Source organism: Nelumbo lutea, chromosome 3 (genome assembly GCF_056320005.1).
Source record: "Nelumbo lutea isolate HS-2025 chromosome 3, American lotus-T2T, whole genome shotgun sequence".
Lineage (NCBI taxonomy): Eukaryota > Viridiplantae > Streptophyta > Magnoliopsida > Proteales > Nelumbonaceae > Nelumbo > Nelumbo lutea.
In genome coordinates this window covers 12,049,415-12,064,543 of record NC_142686.1, presented here as the reverse complement: position 1 = coordinate 12,064,543, position 15,129 = coordinate 12,049,415, and the positions used below count along the sequence as shown (strand labels likewise).

Here is a 15,129-nt window from a genome sequence, read left to right as displayed (position 1 = left end):
GTTGCGCTACACTAGGGAGCTCTATTTCAGCCTTTGAGTCATCGGCCACTTGGGAGTAGACGAGATGACGAGGTAATTAGCCAAAAAAAAATGATACATGACCAGAAACCGTTACATCAGTGAGGTAAAGATTTCTCTTTATTTATTTTTTGGATTTGTGATGGCTGAAATCTTGAGATATCATTTTGGATTGGTGAGATTAATTTATTGGCTTTTGTTTACATTTTTTTAATTAGATAGTGAAGGTAATCCTCTCTCATCTCTGGTGAATTATAATAGCAAACTAGTTGAAATCTTGATTTAGGGGTCATTTGGTAAGTCTTTTAAGGGTGTTTTTTTTTTGTAGTTCTAACAATCAAAAGAAGCATTGAGCTTTTGCATTAACGTATGTACAGCCTGAAGCCTGTTTGGTTAAGGTGTGTCTTTTCGTATGAAAATGAATAGAAAAAAAATGTAAAAGCTTCACTTAGAACTTTTCGAAAATCACTCTATTTAGGCTTTTCGCATCTTTTGGATGTATCAACTTTTGACGAATAGATTTGCCACAAACCAAATAGGAAAAGACTGAATCATGGTCTACCGGGCTTGTAAATAATTGATAGATCACGCAAAAAAAATGCCAAACAGGGCCTTATTCATTGTCCTTACAAAATGCCATTTTGATGGCTATGATTGGAGAAGGTGATGATAGCAAGTGAATTTCAAGGCTAATAAAACAAACTAGTGTTAGAAATAATGGTAGTGATGTCCAATTTCAACCCATAGCAGATGTCATATATTATACCTTGTAGAAATTCAAGCATATCGTTAATGCTCTTACAAGGTTGTTTCCACCAAAAGGACATATTCAACAACATTTATTTTAAGCTGATTATTCAGTTGCCAACTTGCCATATTCACCGACCTGTTAACTTGTTAAGACTTATTAGAATTGAAAATTTGGGCCACTCCAAAGCCCAATCTAACCCAATTCGATGGACCGAAGCCAACCCAACCCAGTCATCGGGTTACATTAGGGTTGACTTAACCCGTCCTGACTTGCACCCCTAGCCCCTGGGTCACACCCACGCGTTTTTGTCTCATAACCGGATCCAAGTAGATCCGAGACCACTTGCAACAGCAGACCCCCTCGTCCGTTCTTCCCTCTTCCGCCCTGATGAAACAAATTCCGCTGTAAAATCGAAACCCTCGAAGATTCAAATCCTTATGTATGAGCCTGTGCATTGGTTGTAGATGCTGCTCATTCAAATAATTTTTTAATCTCCCAAACTCATCAATGGAGGAGGAGAAGGCCGCTGCATATTATGACGAGCTCACGCGGAAAGGCGAAGGCGCTGCTAGATTCAAACAAGGCCTTGGATTCTCCTCACAGTCTTCAAATACCACTAACGATGCCGTTAGAGGTTCTGCTCTCCCATCTTCGTCTTCCTTTCTCAGCAATTTCGTTAGGGCTTCCAGTCCCGGTAAAGCTGCAGAGCTCCAAAGACAAGCACAGCTCGAAAGCATTCACAATAAACTAAAGAAGAAACCAAGCTCTGGAAATCAATCCAGGGATTCTGATAATCGAGGCAGAGATGGAAGCAGGTATGATGCAGGGCACGATTCGAGAGCTAGTAGGTGTCGTTCTTCTAGTAGAGAGAAAGATAAATCGTCGAGGAGAAGAAGTAGAAGTAGAGATAGGCACGAGTCGAGGCGTCGACATCGTTCATCCAGCAGGGACAGAGATAGAGAAAGAAGGGGCGAGAGGAGGGGGAGCAGGTCTCCAAGTTATCATGATGAAGGCAGGCACCGAAGGAGTTCTCGAGAAAGAAGAAGTAGAGGAAGAAGCAGGAGTTCATCCCCTCGGGACCGAAGGTCGGAAAAGAGTAGAGGCCACAGCTACAAAGATAAAGGAGAGGGTAAGAGCGAGAAGGACAAAAATGGTGGAATCGACTACTCAAGACTCGTTGAGGGTTATGCAGATATGGTTAGTATACCAATTGCAGAATATACATGTTCATTTTTTATATTTTGCACTCAGTACCCACAATTACCGATATTCGTGAAACATAGATCCTCTTTCTGTTCCACCGTATTTGTTTTACTCAAAATGTAAGATACCTTAAGACATCCAGTGAAATGGCTCATCGAGGGACTATATGCTACTTTGGGGTTATTATGGGAGATAGGTTGGTGATCCGAGAGCTTAACTAAAGTGCAATTATAATGGTTTAAGTGCAAGTGCTCCATTTACAAGACAACTTGGTGATTTAAGTAGGGAATTCTGATTTAGTATTGCTAATGTGGAAGTCAAACTTAAAAAGTGATTAATTTTATACGCTGGAGAAAGGTCCTTTTTTCCTCGTTTGTATTCGACTCATTGAAAAGATTTGGGACATTTAAGTGTATAACATGCTGGATGTAGGGAACTGGGATATTAAACTGAAAAGTTGCAGAAATTTTATGGATATTGTTTCTAAGGCTGTTAGATCTGCTTCATCGTTTATTGGAGACTTTTAGTTGGAGAGAACCGTATTCCTTGGCATTGTGATGTTAAATCACATAATCCTGCACTGATTATTTTTATGCAGCAATAAAACTATTTTCTCTTTTTGCTATTTTATTTTATTTGCTTATTCTTTCATTTTGATTCTATTGCCATTTTCTGCCAACATTACTTTTGTTGTCTTTGATTGTAAAACATGACACTGTTTGCAGACTCCAGCTGAAAGAGTTAAAGCCAAGATGAAACTTCAACTCTCACAAACTGGTATGCTTTTCTTCCATGATTTCTGTATCTGTCTTTTCTTTTATCTGTCATTATATAATGCTAATACTTGCCTTGGCTTCACATCCAGGACATAAAAGTTTAATCAGAATATTTTAATAGTATTGTATAATGTTAATTCTTGCAAAGGGTAGTTGTCCAAATATTGTAACCTTTAAATCTAATCATTAAGTTGAGACATTTAAAGAAGTATAGTAAAAGAAAAACTCAAAACCTAAATGCCTTTTCATTTTTTAACCTTTTATCTCTAGTTCTTTACTTGCACACTGGCATGGCATGTGCCCTTAGTCTAATTGATAATAAGATAAATTTCACTAAAGGAAAAAAGGGATGAACATGAACAAGCAAAAAGGAATCAACAACCCTGATGGTTTTCCACCACCTAAGAAAAATCATACCAATCACAAACATGTTTCAAATAAAGTACTTAGAGTTCACTCCCCCAAAAGCTTATTAGGCCTCAATGCCCAAGTAATGTCTCTGTTTATCCTTTTAATTGCACTCTTCATCATGCTGTAGATTCTTTTCTCTTTCTTGTAATTGCACAAACACTTTTTTTTTTTTTTGCATTTTTCTCGCCCACTAAAATAAGTTAATTACACACCCAAGCACTCTGAACTTATTTTTTGCTCACCTTGTTTAGATCAATCTCCTTGTGTATTAGAACAACTTCAACAGAACTGTCAAATTAATAATCTTCCATCACCTCATCCCCCCATGATACCATCTTCTTCAACAAGATCCCTTCTGGATTCTTCTCAACCATCTCCTGTTGGTTTTTGTTCTATACTTCATGAGCTGGCACAGCCTTATCAGAAATTTGAGAATAATCCCCAATAGCTAGCTACATTACAATCTTTAGTATGAATTTAAGTCAATCTTGATGACTTGATCATTTCTAGCATATTCTCATGATTACTAAGCAAAAGACAATTTCCCCCAAAATTCTTCTTACCACAGAAGAAAATTATTATGAAGGAGAGAAAGAGTTGCTGAAACTGATGAAAGGATTTTTTTTTTTTTTTTGTAACTGATGAAATTCAGTTTTTCCTAAAATTCTTTTTTTTTTTCTATCCCATGGAAGAAACTAAGGAATTATGAAGTAGAGGACAAGTTGCTGCAACTGGTGAAAGGATTTCTTTTTTGTAACTCGTGAAAGGATGATGAAACACAGAAATTGATTTTCTATAGCTGTTAGGATTGATATAGAGAATAGAAGAGTAGTAGAAGAGAGTTAGGGCTTAGGGGAAATACCAACAAAGGATCTACGAGCAATAAATCCAAATTCTTGTTCATTCTCCCTCAAAGAAAGCTCCTCCCTCCCTAATTTCTGACCTGTTGATGAGATGGCTTTGGAACTTCACACAAACCCTAACAATGGCTTAATATTAACAACTTACAATGATTGGTCGCTGTAGTCGTATGAGACTACTAACAGCCCAAGCTGTGGTGTATAATCAACAGGAAATTAAGAGGATGAGAGGAGAAAGAGAAAGGAAGAGAAGAAGATTTCGAAGGAAGGATTTCAGAAAAGAAGAGGATACTTAATCTGCCGTCCCCCCCTTTTCTATTTATATTAATTCTGAAGTAAGGATAAGACTGCTTACATGGCAAAATTAAAATCCTAATAAAAGACAACAGCTGAAGTCCTAATAAAAGACTAACAACTAATTGTGGACTGACACTTAAATAACTAGTAGTTGTATACAAGTACAATAGAATGAGGTGGGAACCACATCAGTGGTTTCTACACTTCCCTTCAAGTTGGGAATAGATGTTTGTCATTCCCAACTTGCATAGATTTGCTTCTAACTTCTTCTTTGAAACTGCCTTAGTGAGAAGATCAGCAAGCTGCATGTTGGAGCTGATATATGGAAGACAAACTTCTTGAGATGCAACCCTTTCCCTAATAAAATGTCGATCGACTTCAATGTGCTTGGTTCTGTCATGTTGTACCGGGTTATGAGCTATATTAATAGTAGCCTGATTATCACAGTACAACATTAGAGGTTTCTCATAGGTAATATCCAATTCATCAAACAGTGATTTCAACCATAGTATTTCAGCCACACCATTTGCCATGGACCGATATTCAGTTTCAGCACTAGAACGAGAAACAATATTTTGTTTCTTACTCCTCCAAGAAACAAGGTTACCTCAAACAAAAGCACAATATCCAGAGGTAGACCTTCTATCATCAAACCAACCAGCCCAATCTGCATCTGTGTAAACTTCTATCTTCATGTGATTATTATCCTTAAATAGTACACCTCTGCCTGGACACCTCTTTAAATATGCCGATATCCTCTCAACAGCATGTAGGTGGTAGTTCTGGGAGAGTGCATATATTGACTAACAACATTGACTGCATAGCTGATGTCTGGTCGTGTAAGGCGAAGATATTGTAGTTTACCAACTAATCTTTGGAACATAGCTTTATCTTCAAGAGGGTCTCCACTTTCTGCACTAATCTTGTGATTCTGTTCAATATGTGTATCAGTTGGCTTAACACCCAATTTTCCTGTTTCTTCTAACAAATCAAGGACATACTACCTTTGAGAAACAAAGATTCCATGCTTGGACCGAGCTACCTCAATACCCAAGAAATATTGTAGCTCTCCCAGGTCCTTTACCTCAAATTCTTGATGGAGAAGTTTCTTAAGAGACTTAATTTCGCTATTATCACTCCCTGTTACTACAATGTCATCTACATATACAGCAAGTAGAGTCAAGGAAGTATCCACTTTCTTAATAAACAAGGTGTGATCTGATTGAGCCTGTACATAGCCAAACTTTTCAAGGGCTTGTCTGAATCTATCAAGCCAAGTTCCAGGGGACTGTTTTAATCCATACAAAGATTTATTCAACCGACAAACCTTCTTACCTGTCTCTGTACTAAAAAAACCAGGAGGTAACTGCATGTACACTTCTTCTTGCAAGTCTCCATTGAGGAGGGCATTTTTAACATCTATTTGGAACAAGGGCCAAGAGTGGCTACAAGAGATAATAATACTCTGATAGTGGTCATTTTTGCTACTGGTGCAAAAGTCTCTAAGTAATCTATACTATAAGTCTGAGTAAATCCCTTTGCAACTAATCGGGCCTTATACCTTTCAATGGAACCATCAACATTATGTTTCACAGTAAACACCCATCTACATCCAACTAGTTTCTTCCCTTTGGGTTGATCAATTAGCTCCCAGGTATTGTTTCTCAGAAGGGCATCCATTTCTACCTTCATTGCATCTTTCTACTCAGGAATGGTCAGGGCTTCCTATACTGTTATGGGAATGGGAATATCAATAATGGATGTAAGAAAGGACTTGTTAGAGGGAGACAGGTGATCATAGGACAAGAATTGTGAGATACAGTGGGCTGTGGATGAGGTGCAACGGCGTTTGCCTTTACGGATTGCAATGGGAAGGTCAAGGTCATTCAATGGAAGTGAGGGCTCAGAAGATGGAGAAGGATCAACAGCAGAAGGCTCATCTGTAATGGGAGCTGGAAGAGATGTAGTACCTGGATCTAGATCTTCAAAAGGAATTGGGGCTGGCCTGGACTACTGATGACCGAAATCATCCTGCCTCCATCGTTTGCGATAAACTCTCAAATCCCGATATTTTTGACAACCCTCCCCATTACACCCCTCTTTACTCAATGTAACAGGTAAAGGGACTTCTAATGTGTTAACCCCAATCGTACTATTCTCTCCCTGAGAAGAAACCCTAGAGTAATAAGGTACATCCTCAAAGAAAGTAACATCCTTGGATACAAATCTCTTTCCTGAAACAGGTTCGTAGCAGTAGTGTCCCTTTTGAGTTTGTGCATAACCAAGGAAAATACATTTTGAGGCTTTAGGGTCAAATTTGGAACAATGAGGGCCAAGAGTTTGCACGAAGCATGTACAACCAAAGGTTTTAAGAGGGACAAAAAACAACTCTTTATTAGGATATAAAAGAGTGAATGAGGGTTTCATGTCAAGAACCCGTGAAGGAATTCGGTTGATGAGATACACAACTGTGAGAATGGCATCTCCCCAGAAATGTATAGGCACATTGGAGTTGAATATGATACTTCTAGCTACTTCCAATATGTGCCTATTCTTTTTCTCAGCCACCCCATTCTACTAAGGGGTATGAGGGCAGGTACTCTGATGGATAATCCCATGGTTAAGAAAATAAGAGGCTAGTGATGTTTTAAAGTATTTTCTCGCATTATCGGATCTGAAAATTTTGATTTTTACCCCAATCTGGGTTAAAATCATCAGATGAAAGGTTTGGGTTAGGGTAGGGACCTCATCTCGAGAATGCATCAAGTGGACCCAAGAAAATCGGGTGTAGTCATCAACAAACAACAAGAAGTATCTGTACCCCCCTAGCAGTGATGTGATATGGTCCCCAAACATCAGTATGCACAATGTCAAAAGGAACACTACTCTTATTACTTAATGAATATGTTGTTCTACAATGCTTTGCAAGCTCACAACTTTTACACTTTAAACTGGACATCTAGATAGATTTAAATAAATTAGGAAACACGCTTTTCAAAGACCTAAAGGATAAATGACCCAGTCGGTTATGCCAAAGCATGGCTTGACCAATAGATTGAGAAACTAAAGACCCTCTAATTCACTACCGTCCCACTGTGAACTTCCTCCAAGCAGATAGATTCCATTTGTCTCACGGTCAGTTCCAATCACCTTCCTTGTCTCCAAGTCTTGAAAAGCACATCGATCAGCAAAAAAAGTTATTGAGCAATTCTGGTTTTTAGTAATGTTGCTAACTGAAAGTAAATTGATGCTAAGTTTAGGAACATGCAGAACAGAATATAGAGAAATGGCACTAAACAACTTGATGTCTCCCTTGCCAGAAATGGTAACAAGTGATCCATCAGCAATAGACAACTTGTCTTTACCAGAGGGTAAGTGATAGGGAGTAAATAGTGAAGGCAAACCGTGTTTGGTGTTACTTGGAGTTGAAGCATGATAAGTTGAGGCCCGTGTACCTGAATGAGCAAGTGCTGAAGTGGGAGGAGCTGATGTTGTGATTGGCTGAGATGATGATGCTGAATTACCAACCTCCTTTTCCAACTGAGTCAAGGCAGCTTGGACAACAACTAGAGTGTCTAGCGGTGCTGCTCTTGTGCCTGATGAGGTTGCACAATCAGTAGTAAAAACTGTATTAGCATTCCCCTTTTTGTTCTTGAGTTTTGTGGGAACTAGATGAGGATGTAACTTCCAATAGGTTTCCTTGGTATGCGTAGGTTTCTTGCAATTTTCACATATTATGTCCTTCTTCATATCTCTCTCCTTACTTGGGTTTAGTTGCTGCCAAGGCTGATTCAAGTGGTGAATGCTGTAACATAACTTTCCTTCTACTTTCTTCACTGTGCACTAGAAAGTAAGCTTGTATAGAGTTACACCGTCTATTGTTAGAAGCTGTTGTCTCAGAATGTCATACTCAGAATTCAGACTAGCTAGAAACTCAAATACCCTATTGGTTTCAACCTGCTTTCTGTAGGTCTGTGCATCATTCTGGCTTTCCCATCAATTGTTTCTAAGTGATCAATCTCATGCCACAAGGATTTCAAGGTGGAAAAATAAACCGAGACTAGCTTCTCTCCTTACTTAAGGTTATTCACCTTACATTTTAGCTCATAGGCCCTAGCAACATTGAGGGTTTGGGAGTAGGTTTCTTTCATGATATCCCAAATTTCTTTAGCTGTTATTGCCCATAAATAATTTCGGATGATATTTGGTTGCATGGAGTTACACAGCCATGTCATAACCAAATGGTTCTCCTAAACCCATTTGGTATATATTTGGTCCTCTTTGGCTGGTTCCTTGACATCTCCTAGTAAATAACTTAGCTTTCCTCTACCCCCAATAGCCATCATGGCTGATTGGGCCCACTCTAGGTAGTTTGACCCATCAAATTTTTTACAGTGGTAATCTGAAAACTGTTATCAGGTATGCTACCTGCACCACCAGCCCCTAAATAGTTTTCCCCTTGGGTCTTAAACTCCATTCTTTGTCAAGAAAAGATTAACAAATGCCTTTTGTATCATTGAGACTGGGTAATTACACCCAGAATTTGCTATCAACCGAACCTACTTTATCCTTCTAGGTCAGCAATCCACCCAAAAAAGATAACCTTCCAAGTACAACTTAGAGTGCAGGGCTGAGAGTGCAAGGCTGAAACTAACTACAGCCCTAGAATTGGCGATAGTCAAGTAACTAGAATCTTGAACCTAGAACCAGTCAAAGGTCAATAAACAACCCAATAACACAACCAGTTCAGCCGCACCTCTTAAAGTAACCAAAAAACTATTCTTTTAATGTATCAAGAACAGTTCAGGAGGAAAAAACTTTTCAGTTGAACCTTTGAAATAACCAGAAAAGGTAACCCTTTTAATAGAAAAGATTGACTTCAGCAAAACTCTGGCCGTAACCTTCAAAGATAAGTCTGAACCCTAATCTTGAGGGTTCTTCCTTCTGACTTTCTGGCCGCAACCTTCAAAAACAAGTCTGAACCCTAATCTTGAGGGTTCTTCCTTCTGACTCTTCCTGATCGCTGGTCATCCTCTGATGCTTCACCAACAATCTCCAAGACTCAGCCGATGATCCTTTTTGCTGGAAATTTTCCAACCCTAGGAAATTCTTATGCAGCCAGCCATGTCAGACTATCATAAGATTTCCTAGGTTGGCTTTGATACCATGTAGTCGTATGAGACTACTAACAGCCCAAGCTGTGGTGTATAATCAACAGGAAATTAAGAGGATGAGAGGAGAGAATGAGTGGAGAAAGAGAAAAGAAGAGAAGAAGATTTCGAAGGAAGGATTTCAGAAAAGAAGAGGATACTTAATCTGCCTCCCCCCCTCTTTCTATTTATATTAATTGTGAAGTAAGGATAAGACTGTTTACATGGCAAAATTAAAATCCTAATAAAAGACAACAATTAAAGTCCTAATAAAAGACTAACAACTAATTGTGGACTGACACTTAAATAACTAGTAGTTGTATACAAGTACAATAGAAAGAGGTGGGGACCACATCAATGGTTTCTACAGTCATCATCAAAATATAAAATATCCAAATTGCCTCATAACCTATAAATCAGAAAATGTAGAAAAAAAAGACAGAAAATTGAAAATACAATCAAGACCACTTTGATGCTTACTTCATCTCTTAAATAGCTTTAATATTAAATTTGATCCTCTAAATTCTTGACCTTAAATCCTAATAACAGTTATGGTTAGAATTCTAAATTCTTATTTTTGGTATTTCTTGTTATTCTAAGGTCCTTTTTTCCATTTTCCATAAGCCCCAATTAATCAGCCTAATGTTAGCTGTTAAGATCTCATAAACCTAACTTAGTTTCAGCCTTTTGCTACTAGACTTTGAAATGCACCTTTATTGCTTGATGCTAAAATCATGTCCAGACACCTTTGCACAATTTCTCATAAATTTTTCTAGAGAGTTGAAGATCACACTATTTGAATGCAATTTTAAGAGAGTTTTGGCCAAAGTAGGGACAGTATCCGTTATATTTACTTGGTTGCTATTCTAGTTTGGTTCTAAATTGTATATGTTACTTTCTGTTTTGCTTGAATCTTGTTTTTGTTGTTATTTAAGCAGCTTTAGGCATTGTCTATTTTGAGAGAGATCAATTATAGACTTAAATAAAAAATTGTAGACTTAAATCCAAGAAGCTGGGTTTTTCTTTTGGTGTACCCAAGAACATAGATGTTAGTCTTGCAAATAACATTGATTTTCTTGAACTATGATCATACTCAAGCTTGTTGCTGAGATGTATGGTCATCATTATCATCACCATCTAATCCATGCCCCAACTATATGGGGTTGACTTAATGAATTGTTTCTCCAATCCATTCTGTTCAGTGCCATAACCATTGTTAAATTACGAGTGCTTAAATCATTTCTTCCTACTTCAAACCATGTCCTTTTTGATCTTCCCCTAGCTCCTCTAGTAGTCCCTTCAACTTGTAACAAATCACTTCTTACAGGTGTTGTAAATGGTCTTCTTTGCATATGACCAAACAATCGTAGTTTACTTTTCTCATTTATCACTTTTTGGAGCTACTCCTAGGTTAAAATGACTTCATTATGTCTCAGTTCTTTCTAGTTTTTTCTTTCACTGATCCATTTCAACATTCGCATTTTTGTCACACATTTTTTGGGCATGTCTTTGACTGCCCAACACTTTGTTCCATACAACACATTTTATTGAAATTTTTTCTTTTAACCCAAGTGGTATTCACCTATTCTGCTCTAATTCTATGGGTGGCATCCTCCTCATTCTCTCCCTTGTTATGAACTATGAAACCAAGGTAACAAAAGAGCTCACATTGAGTTATCCCTTGGTTTGAAAGTGGAATGGTGGAGTAAAATTCTTGCTGCTAATCTTATTTAGGTATAGTGCCGATGATGATGATTTTGAAAATCACATTTCATGTTCACTTAACCAAGTCGATGAGCCCTCACCATATGCTTTCTCTTTTTAAATTGTTCATTGTTCTAAACCTATGTGAAACCTTAGCTTTTGAACTTTAATATCTAATGCACCTAAGAAGTTTTTGTTTTTTCAATTTTTGGCCCCTCTAGAAAAGGATGTAGTAAGTTTAACTCAAGTGTCATTTTACATCAAGTCATTTGGTGCTTTAACCTAATTTACTCATTTTTACCTCTTCTCTTGCTAGAGCATATGCTAGGTTATTTTCTATCCTTGGGAGTTTACTTGAATAAGCAGTTTAGGTTAGTACAAATACCCTTCCCAAGAACCTGGATAGTTAGGGTCATGATTTTGCATTGGCCTTTTTATTTGCAAGTCTTCTTTGGTATTTTAAGTCTCCAAGCCATTATTCTATCCCCCGCTGATCCTCATATCGCAATTAGTGCCAAATGGTACCCTGATGGCATAACTATTGTGATAACTTTCCTACTTCAAGAGAGATTCCACAAGCTCTTTGTTTCTTTGAGACTTTATACAGCTTGATGGGGCAAATGTTACAACAGGTTGTGTAAGCCCCAGTTCTGAAAACATCAGCAAGGATACACTATGATTAAACCGCTGTATCTTTTTACAACACTCTTCTCAAATGTGATGACTCCTTGGAGGTGTTAAGAGCAGCAAATTCGTAATACATGTCAACCTACCATGTCCATGGTTAGGTGTCTTTTCAGAAAAGGGGCACAGATGAAGTACTCAGACAAATGCTGGACTTCAACTTGTGCAAGAAACACAAGATAATTCTTTTGATAGGAAGTTAAAAATTTTATGAGAACATTAAGGCAAGAAGTACATCAATTATAATTGCATGTAATTTTGAATGATTATCATTTGCTGGTGGTAGCTCATATTCATTCTTAGTAAGACGAGTTCTACCTTCTTAGTAATATATGTTCTGCAGCTGATAAGGATGCTACAATGGGCATGGGTGCTGGATGGGAACGATTTGAGTTCAACAAGGATGCCCCACTTGATGATGAGGAAATTGAAGGTTAGCTCATTCTTCTCGTGCTTAAATCCTTACTCATTCTAGAAGTTAAAAAACATTAAAACTTCCTTGTTTTGTATTTTGTCAAGAATATTGACAATTCTATCTTGGATCTATCGCAGCTGGGGTTTCTGTTTTCTACTGGTTCATTTTTCTGCCTGTGCAGTTCCTAGTAACTCTGATATACATGTGAACACTAATATGGTAATTGGATAATCATTGTGATGTTGGTGAACTTGGCAGAGCTTTACAGAATTTCATATTGCTTTCATTCAAAGAAACAACAATTTGCTCCTAATGAAAGAAGAAAAGGACTTAATAGTTCAAAAACCCTTTATCCCTGAAGAAGTTATATTGAGAAAATTAATGATTAATAATTTTTTTATCAGCAACACAGAAAAGATTTCATTGATTAAAAGAAGAAATTGGTTACAACAAGAAGTTGTGAAAGAAACCCAGCTTTAGAAAGTTGACCCAGACCAAAGTTACAATTGAGCCCAAAACAGATGTGTTCTTTGTACCCCTTGCTTAGCTAATCTATCTGCAAAGCTGTTGGCAGTTCTCACCCATCTCACACGAATTGACATGTCCTTAACCATTTAAATCTTTTGAGTTCATTTCTCAACTGCCATGTCACCCCTCTACCTTCTACAGCCATTTTATCACAGTTTTTGAGTCTCCCTCGATGATCAGTCTGTTAATACCCAGCTCTTTGGCCTTTTCAACCCCATATATTGCAGCCAGAAACTCTGACCTTGCCACACCACCTTGTCCCACAGGACTGGAGAATAGAGTCATGATGTTTCCATCAACATCTCTGTCTGATACTTCCCCCCCCCCCCTCCCCCTTCTGCCTGAGGGACCCGGATTACCCACATAACTCCCGTCAAAGTTCAGCTTCTTCCAGCCATCTAATGGGAGACCATGTGTCAACAGATTTCTGTCTTGTAGATGAAGAGGCAGTAATGACACCCCAAGCCCTGAAGAAAATCAATGATTGCTTATAGCTAATGTGTGATAGGACCTGTCGTTGCTCTAATCGGTAGAGATATTCAAGAGAGTGCTTTTAATCGCTGTGCACTATATGACACTGTTTTTCCCTTTGTGATCTGAAAGCTTATTTTACAAAGTTCACCAGCATGTTTTTCCCTTTAATACAAAAGATTTTGGGAGCCAAATAAACAAATAAATGAATGTAATCTCAGTCTTAGGAACTGGCTAAACACACACACACACATTCGCAATAAGGTTGTACACACAACTGGAGGGGTTATTGCGGTCACTTGGTGAACAAGAAAGAAATTTAAATGCCAAAGGTTAAATCCACATGCAGTATACCCTTCCCAAGACCCTGAATGGCGGAAACTATATTGACCTTTTTTTATTACGTATTCATTATTCAATGAGAAACCTTGTTATTATTTTTATCTTTTAAAATTTCTTGGAACTTTGACTTCATGTTCATCCAATTTACAGTGGCGGAAGATGATGCAGCATTGGTCAAACATATTGGCCAGAGCTTCCGGTTTTCTGCTGTGGAGGTACTATGGTTATTTATTTGGTTACTCTACATGTTAGTTTGATCAATTGGAATGTAAAGCTTGAGAAACGAGGTTCCATTTTTCTTTGAATACATATTCAGTTGTTTCTTATGCAAATTCCATATATGCAATTATAAAGGCAAGAAAGGAGGAACAAATAAAAGCTGCTCATGACGAGGCCATGTTTGGAGTATCAGCTGCTCCACCACCTGTAGTTGCAGACGAGAAACCAACCAAGGACAACGATGATAAAGAGAGCAATCAAAGTGTGACTTTGACAAACCTTATAAGTGATAAGGTAAAGACATGGTTTTAGGATTTTTTTACGCTTGTTTTCTGTGGGCAACCGGATGAGAAAAGGAAACTTGTCTTGTAATAGGTGCTTGCGAAGCAACGGGGTTCTTGGAGAGATCGAGCCCGTAAAGTTACAGATGGACAGAAAAGCTGAAGGGAGTTGAGAATTGTTTGAGCACTATGATGGAATTGATTGTCCTTGTCCACGCAAAGAAACATGATAAACATCTGTTGCCTTCTCTTGTCGGTTAGCCATCATTGTTTTCCATTTCCATCATCTTGCCAAGAAGAAATTGTTGAATCTTCTGAGACGAGGGAAAATGCGCCTACCAATGGATGCTGCAAAACGCAACTTTTCACATCGAACGTCTGAACTGAAAACGCTTTAAATGGGAATTTGGCTTGCAAATGTCAATGAACAAGAGAATGAATCAAAATCCAGCCTTAGCTGGCGGTGTAAAACTGCTAATATGTGCCTGGATTTTTAGCTTTTGAATTAAAAGAGGTGATTGGTCGTGGCAAATACGGGTTGTACGATTTTTTTTCTTTTTTTTTAAAGAGGTATTTTTCAACTGTTTGTTTTTGTTTTGTTATCCAAATAACAATTCAAGGATCCATTTCCTCTTATTCGTGCACGTATGTCATTGTTATTAAGGCTGTGTTTGGTTGCTATGTAAATAAAATTTGCATTGATGCAAAACTATGACAGTGTAAATTTTGACTTATTTTTATTTCAAATTTTGATTTATTTTGTTGATTGCGGTGCAAGTGAAGTAAATTAAGAAATGAAGCAGAATAAACTAAAATCCAAAATAAAAATCAAACAAAAATTTGCATTTTTACATTTTCTCTCCCATGCATTTATGCTAGTGCAAATTTGCAACCAAACACAGCGTAAATGTTGAACCACTGTAATTACCGTTTGTAAACATTGTTGTGCTCTATATTTCTGTTTTTATTCTTAACTATAAAATATAACAAATGGGAAGACCCTGGCAATGGATGCTCTC

The 15,129-nt window shown here is 37.8% G+C and overlaps 1 protein-coding gene across 1 annotated transcript; it reads left to right on the top strand.

The window, feature by feature from the left end:
• Positions 1 to 889: 889 nt before the first annotated feature.
• LOC148862973 (serine/arginine-rich splicing factor) lies at positions 890 to 14,819 on the top strand. The gene is made up of 6 exons (XM_088980013.1): positions 890 to 1,966; positions 2,698 to 2,749; positions 12,198 to 12,287; positions 13,761 to 13,825; positions 13,965 to 14,123; positions 14,205 to 14,819. Exons 1-6 carry the CDS (start codon positions 1,277 to 1,279, stop codon positions 14,271 to 14,273), a joined length of 1,125 nt encoding a protein of 374 aa, XP_088836139.1. The 5' UTR covers positions 890 to 1,276; the 3' UTR covers positions 14,274 to 14,819.
• Positions 14,820 to 15,129: the final 310 nt, after the last annotated feature.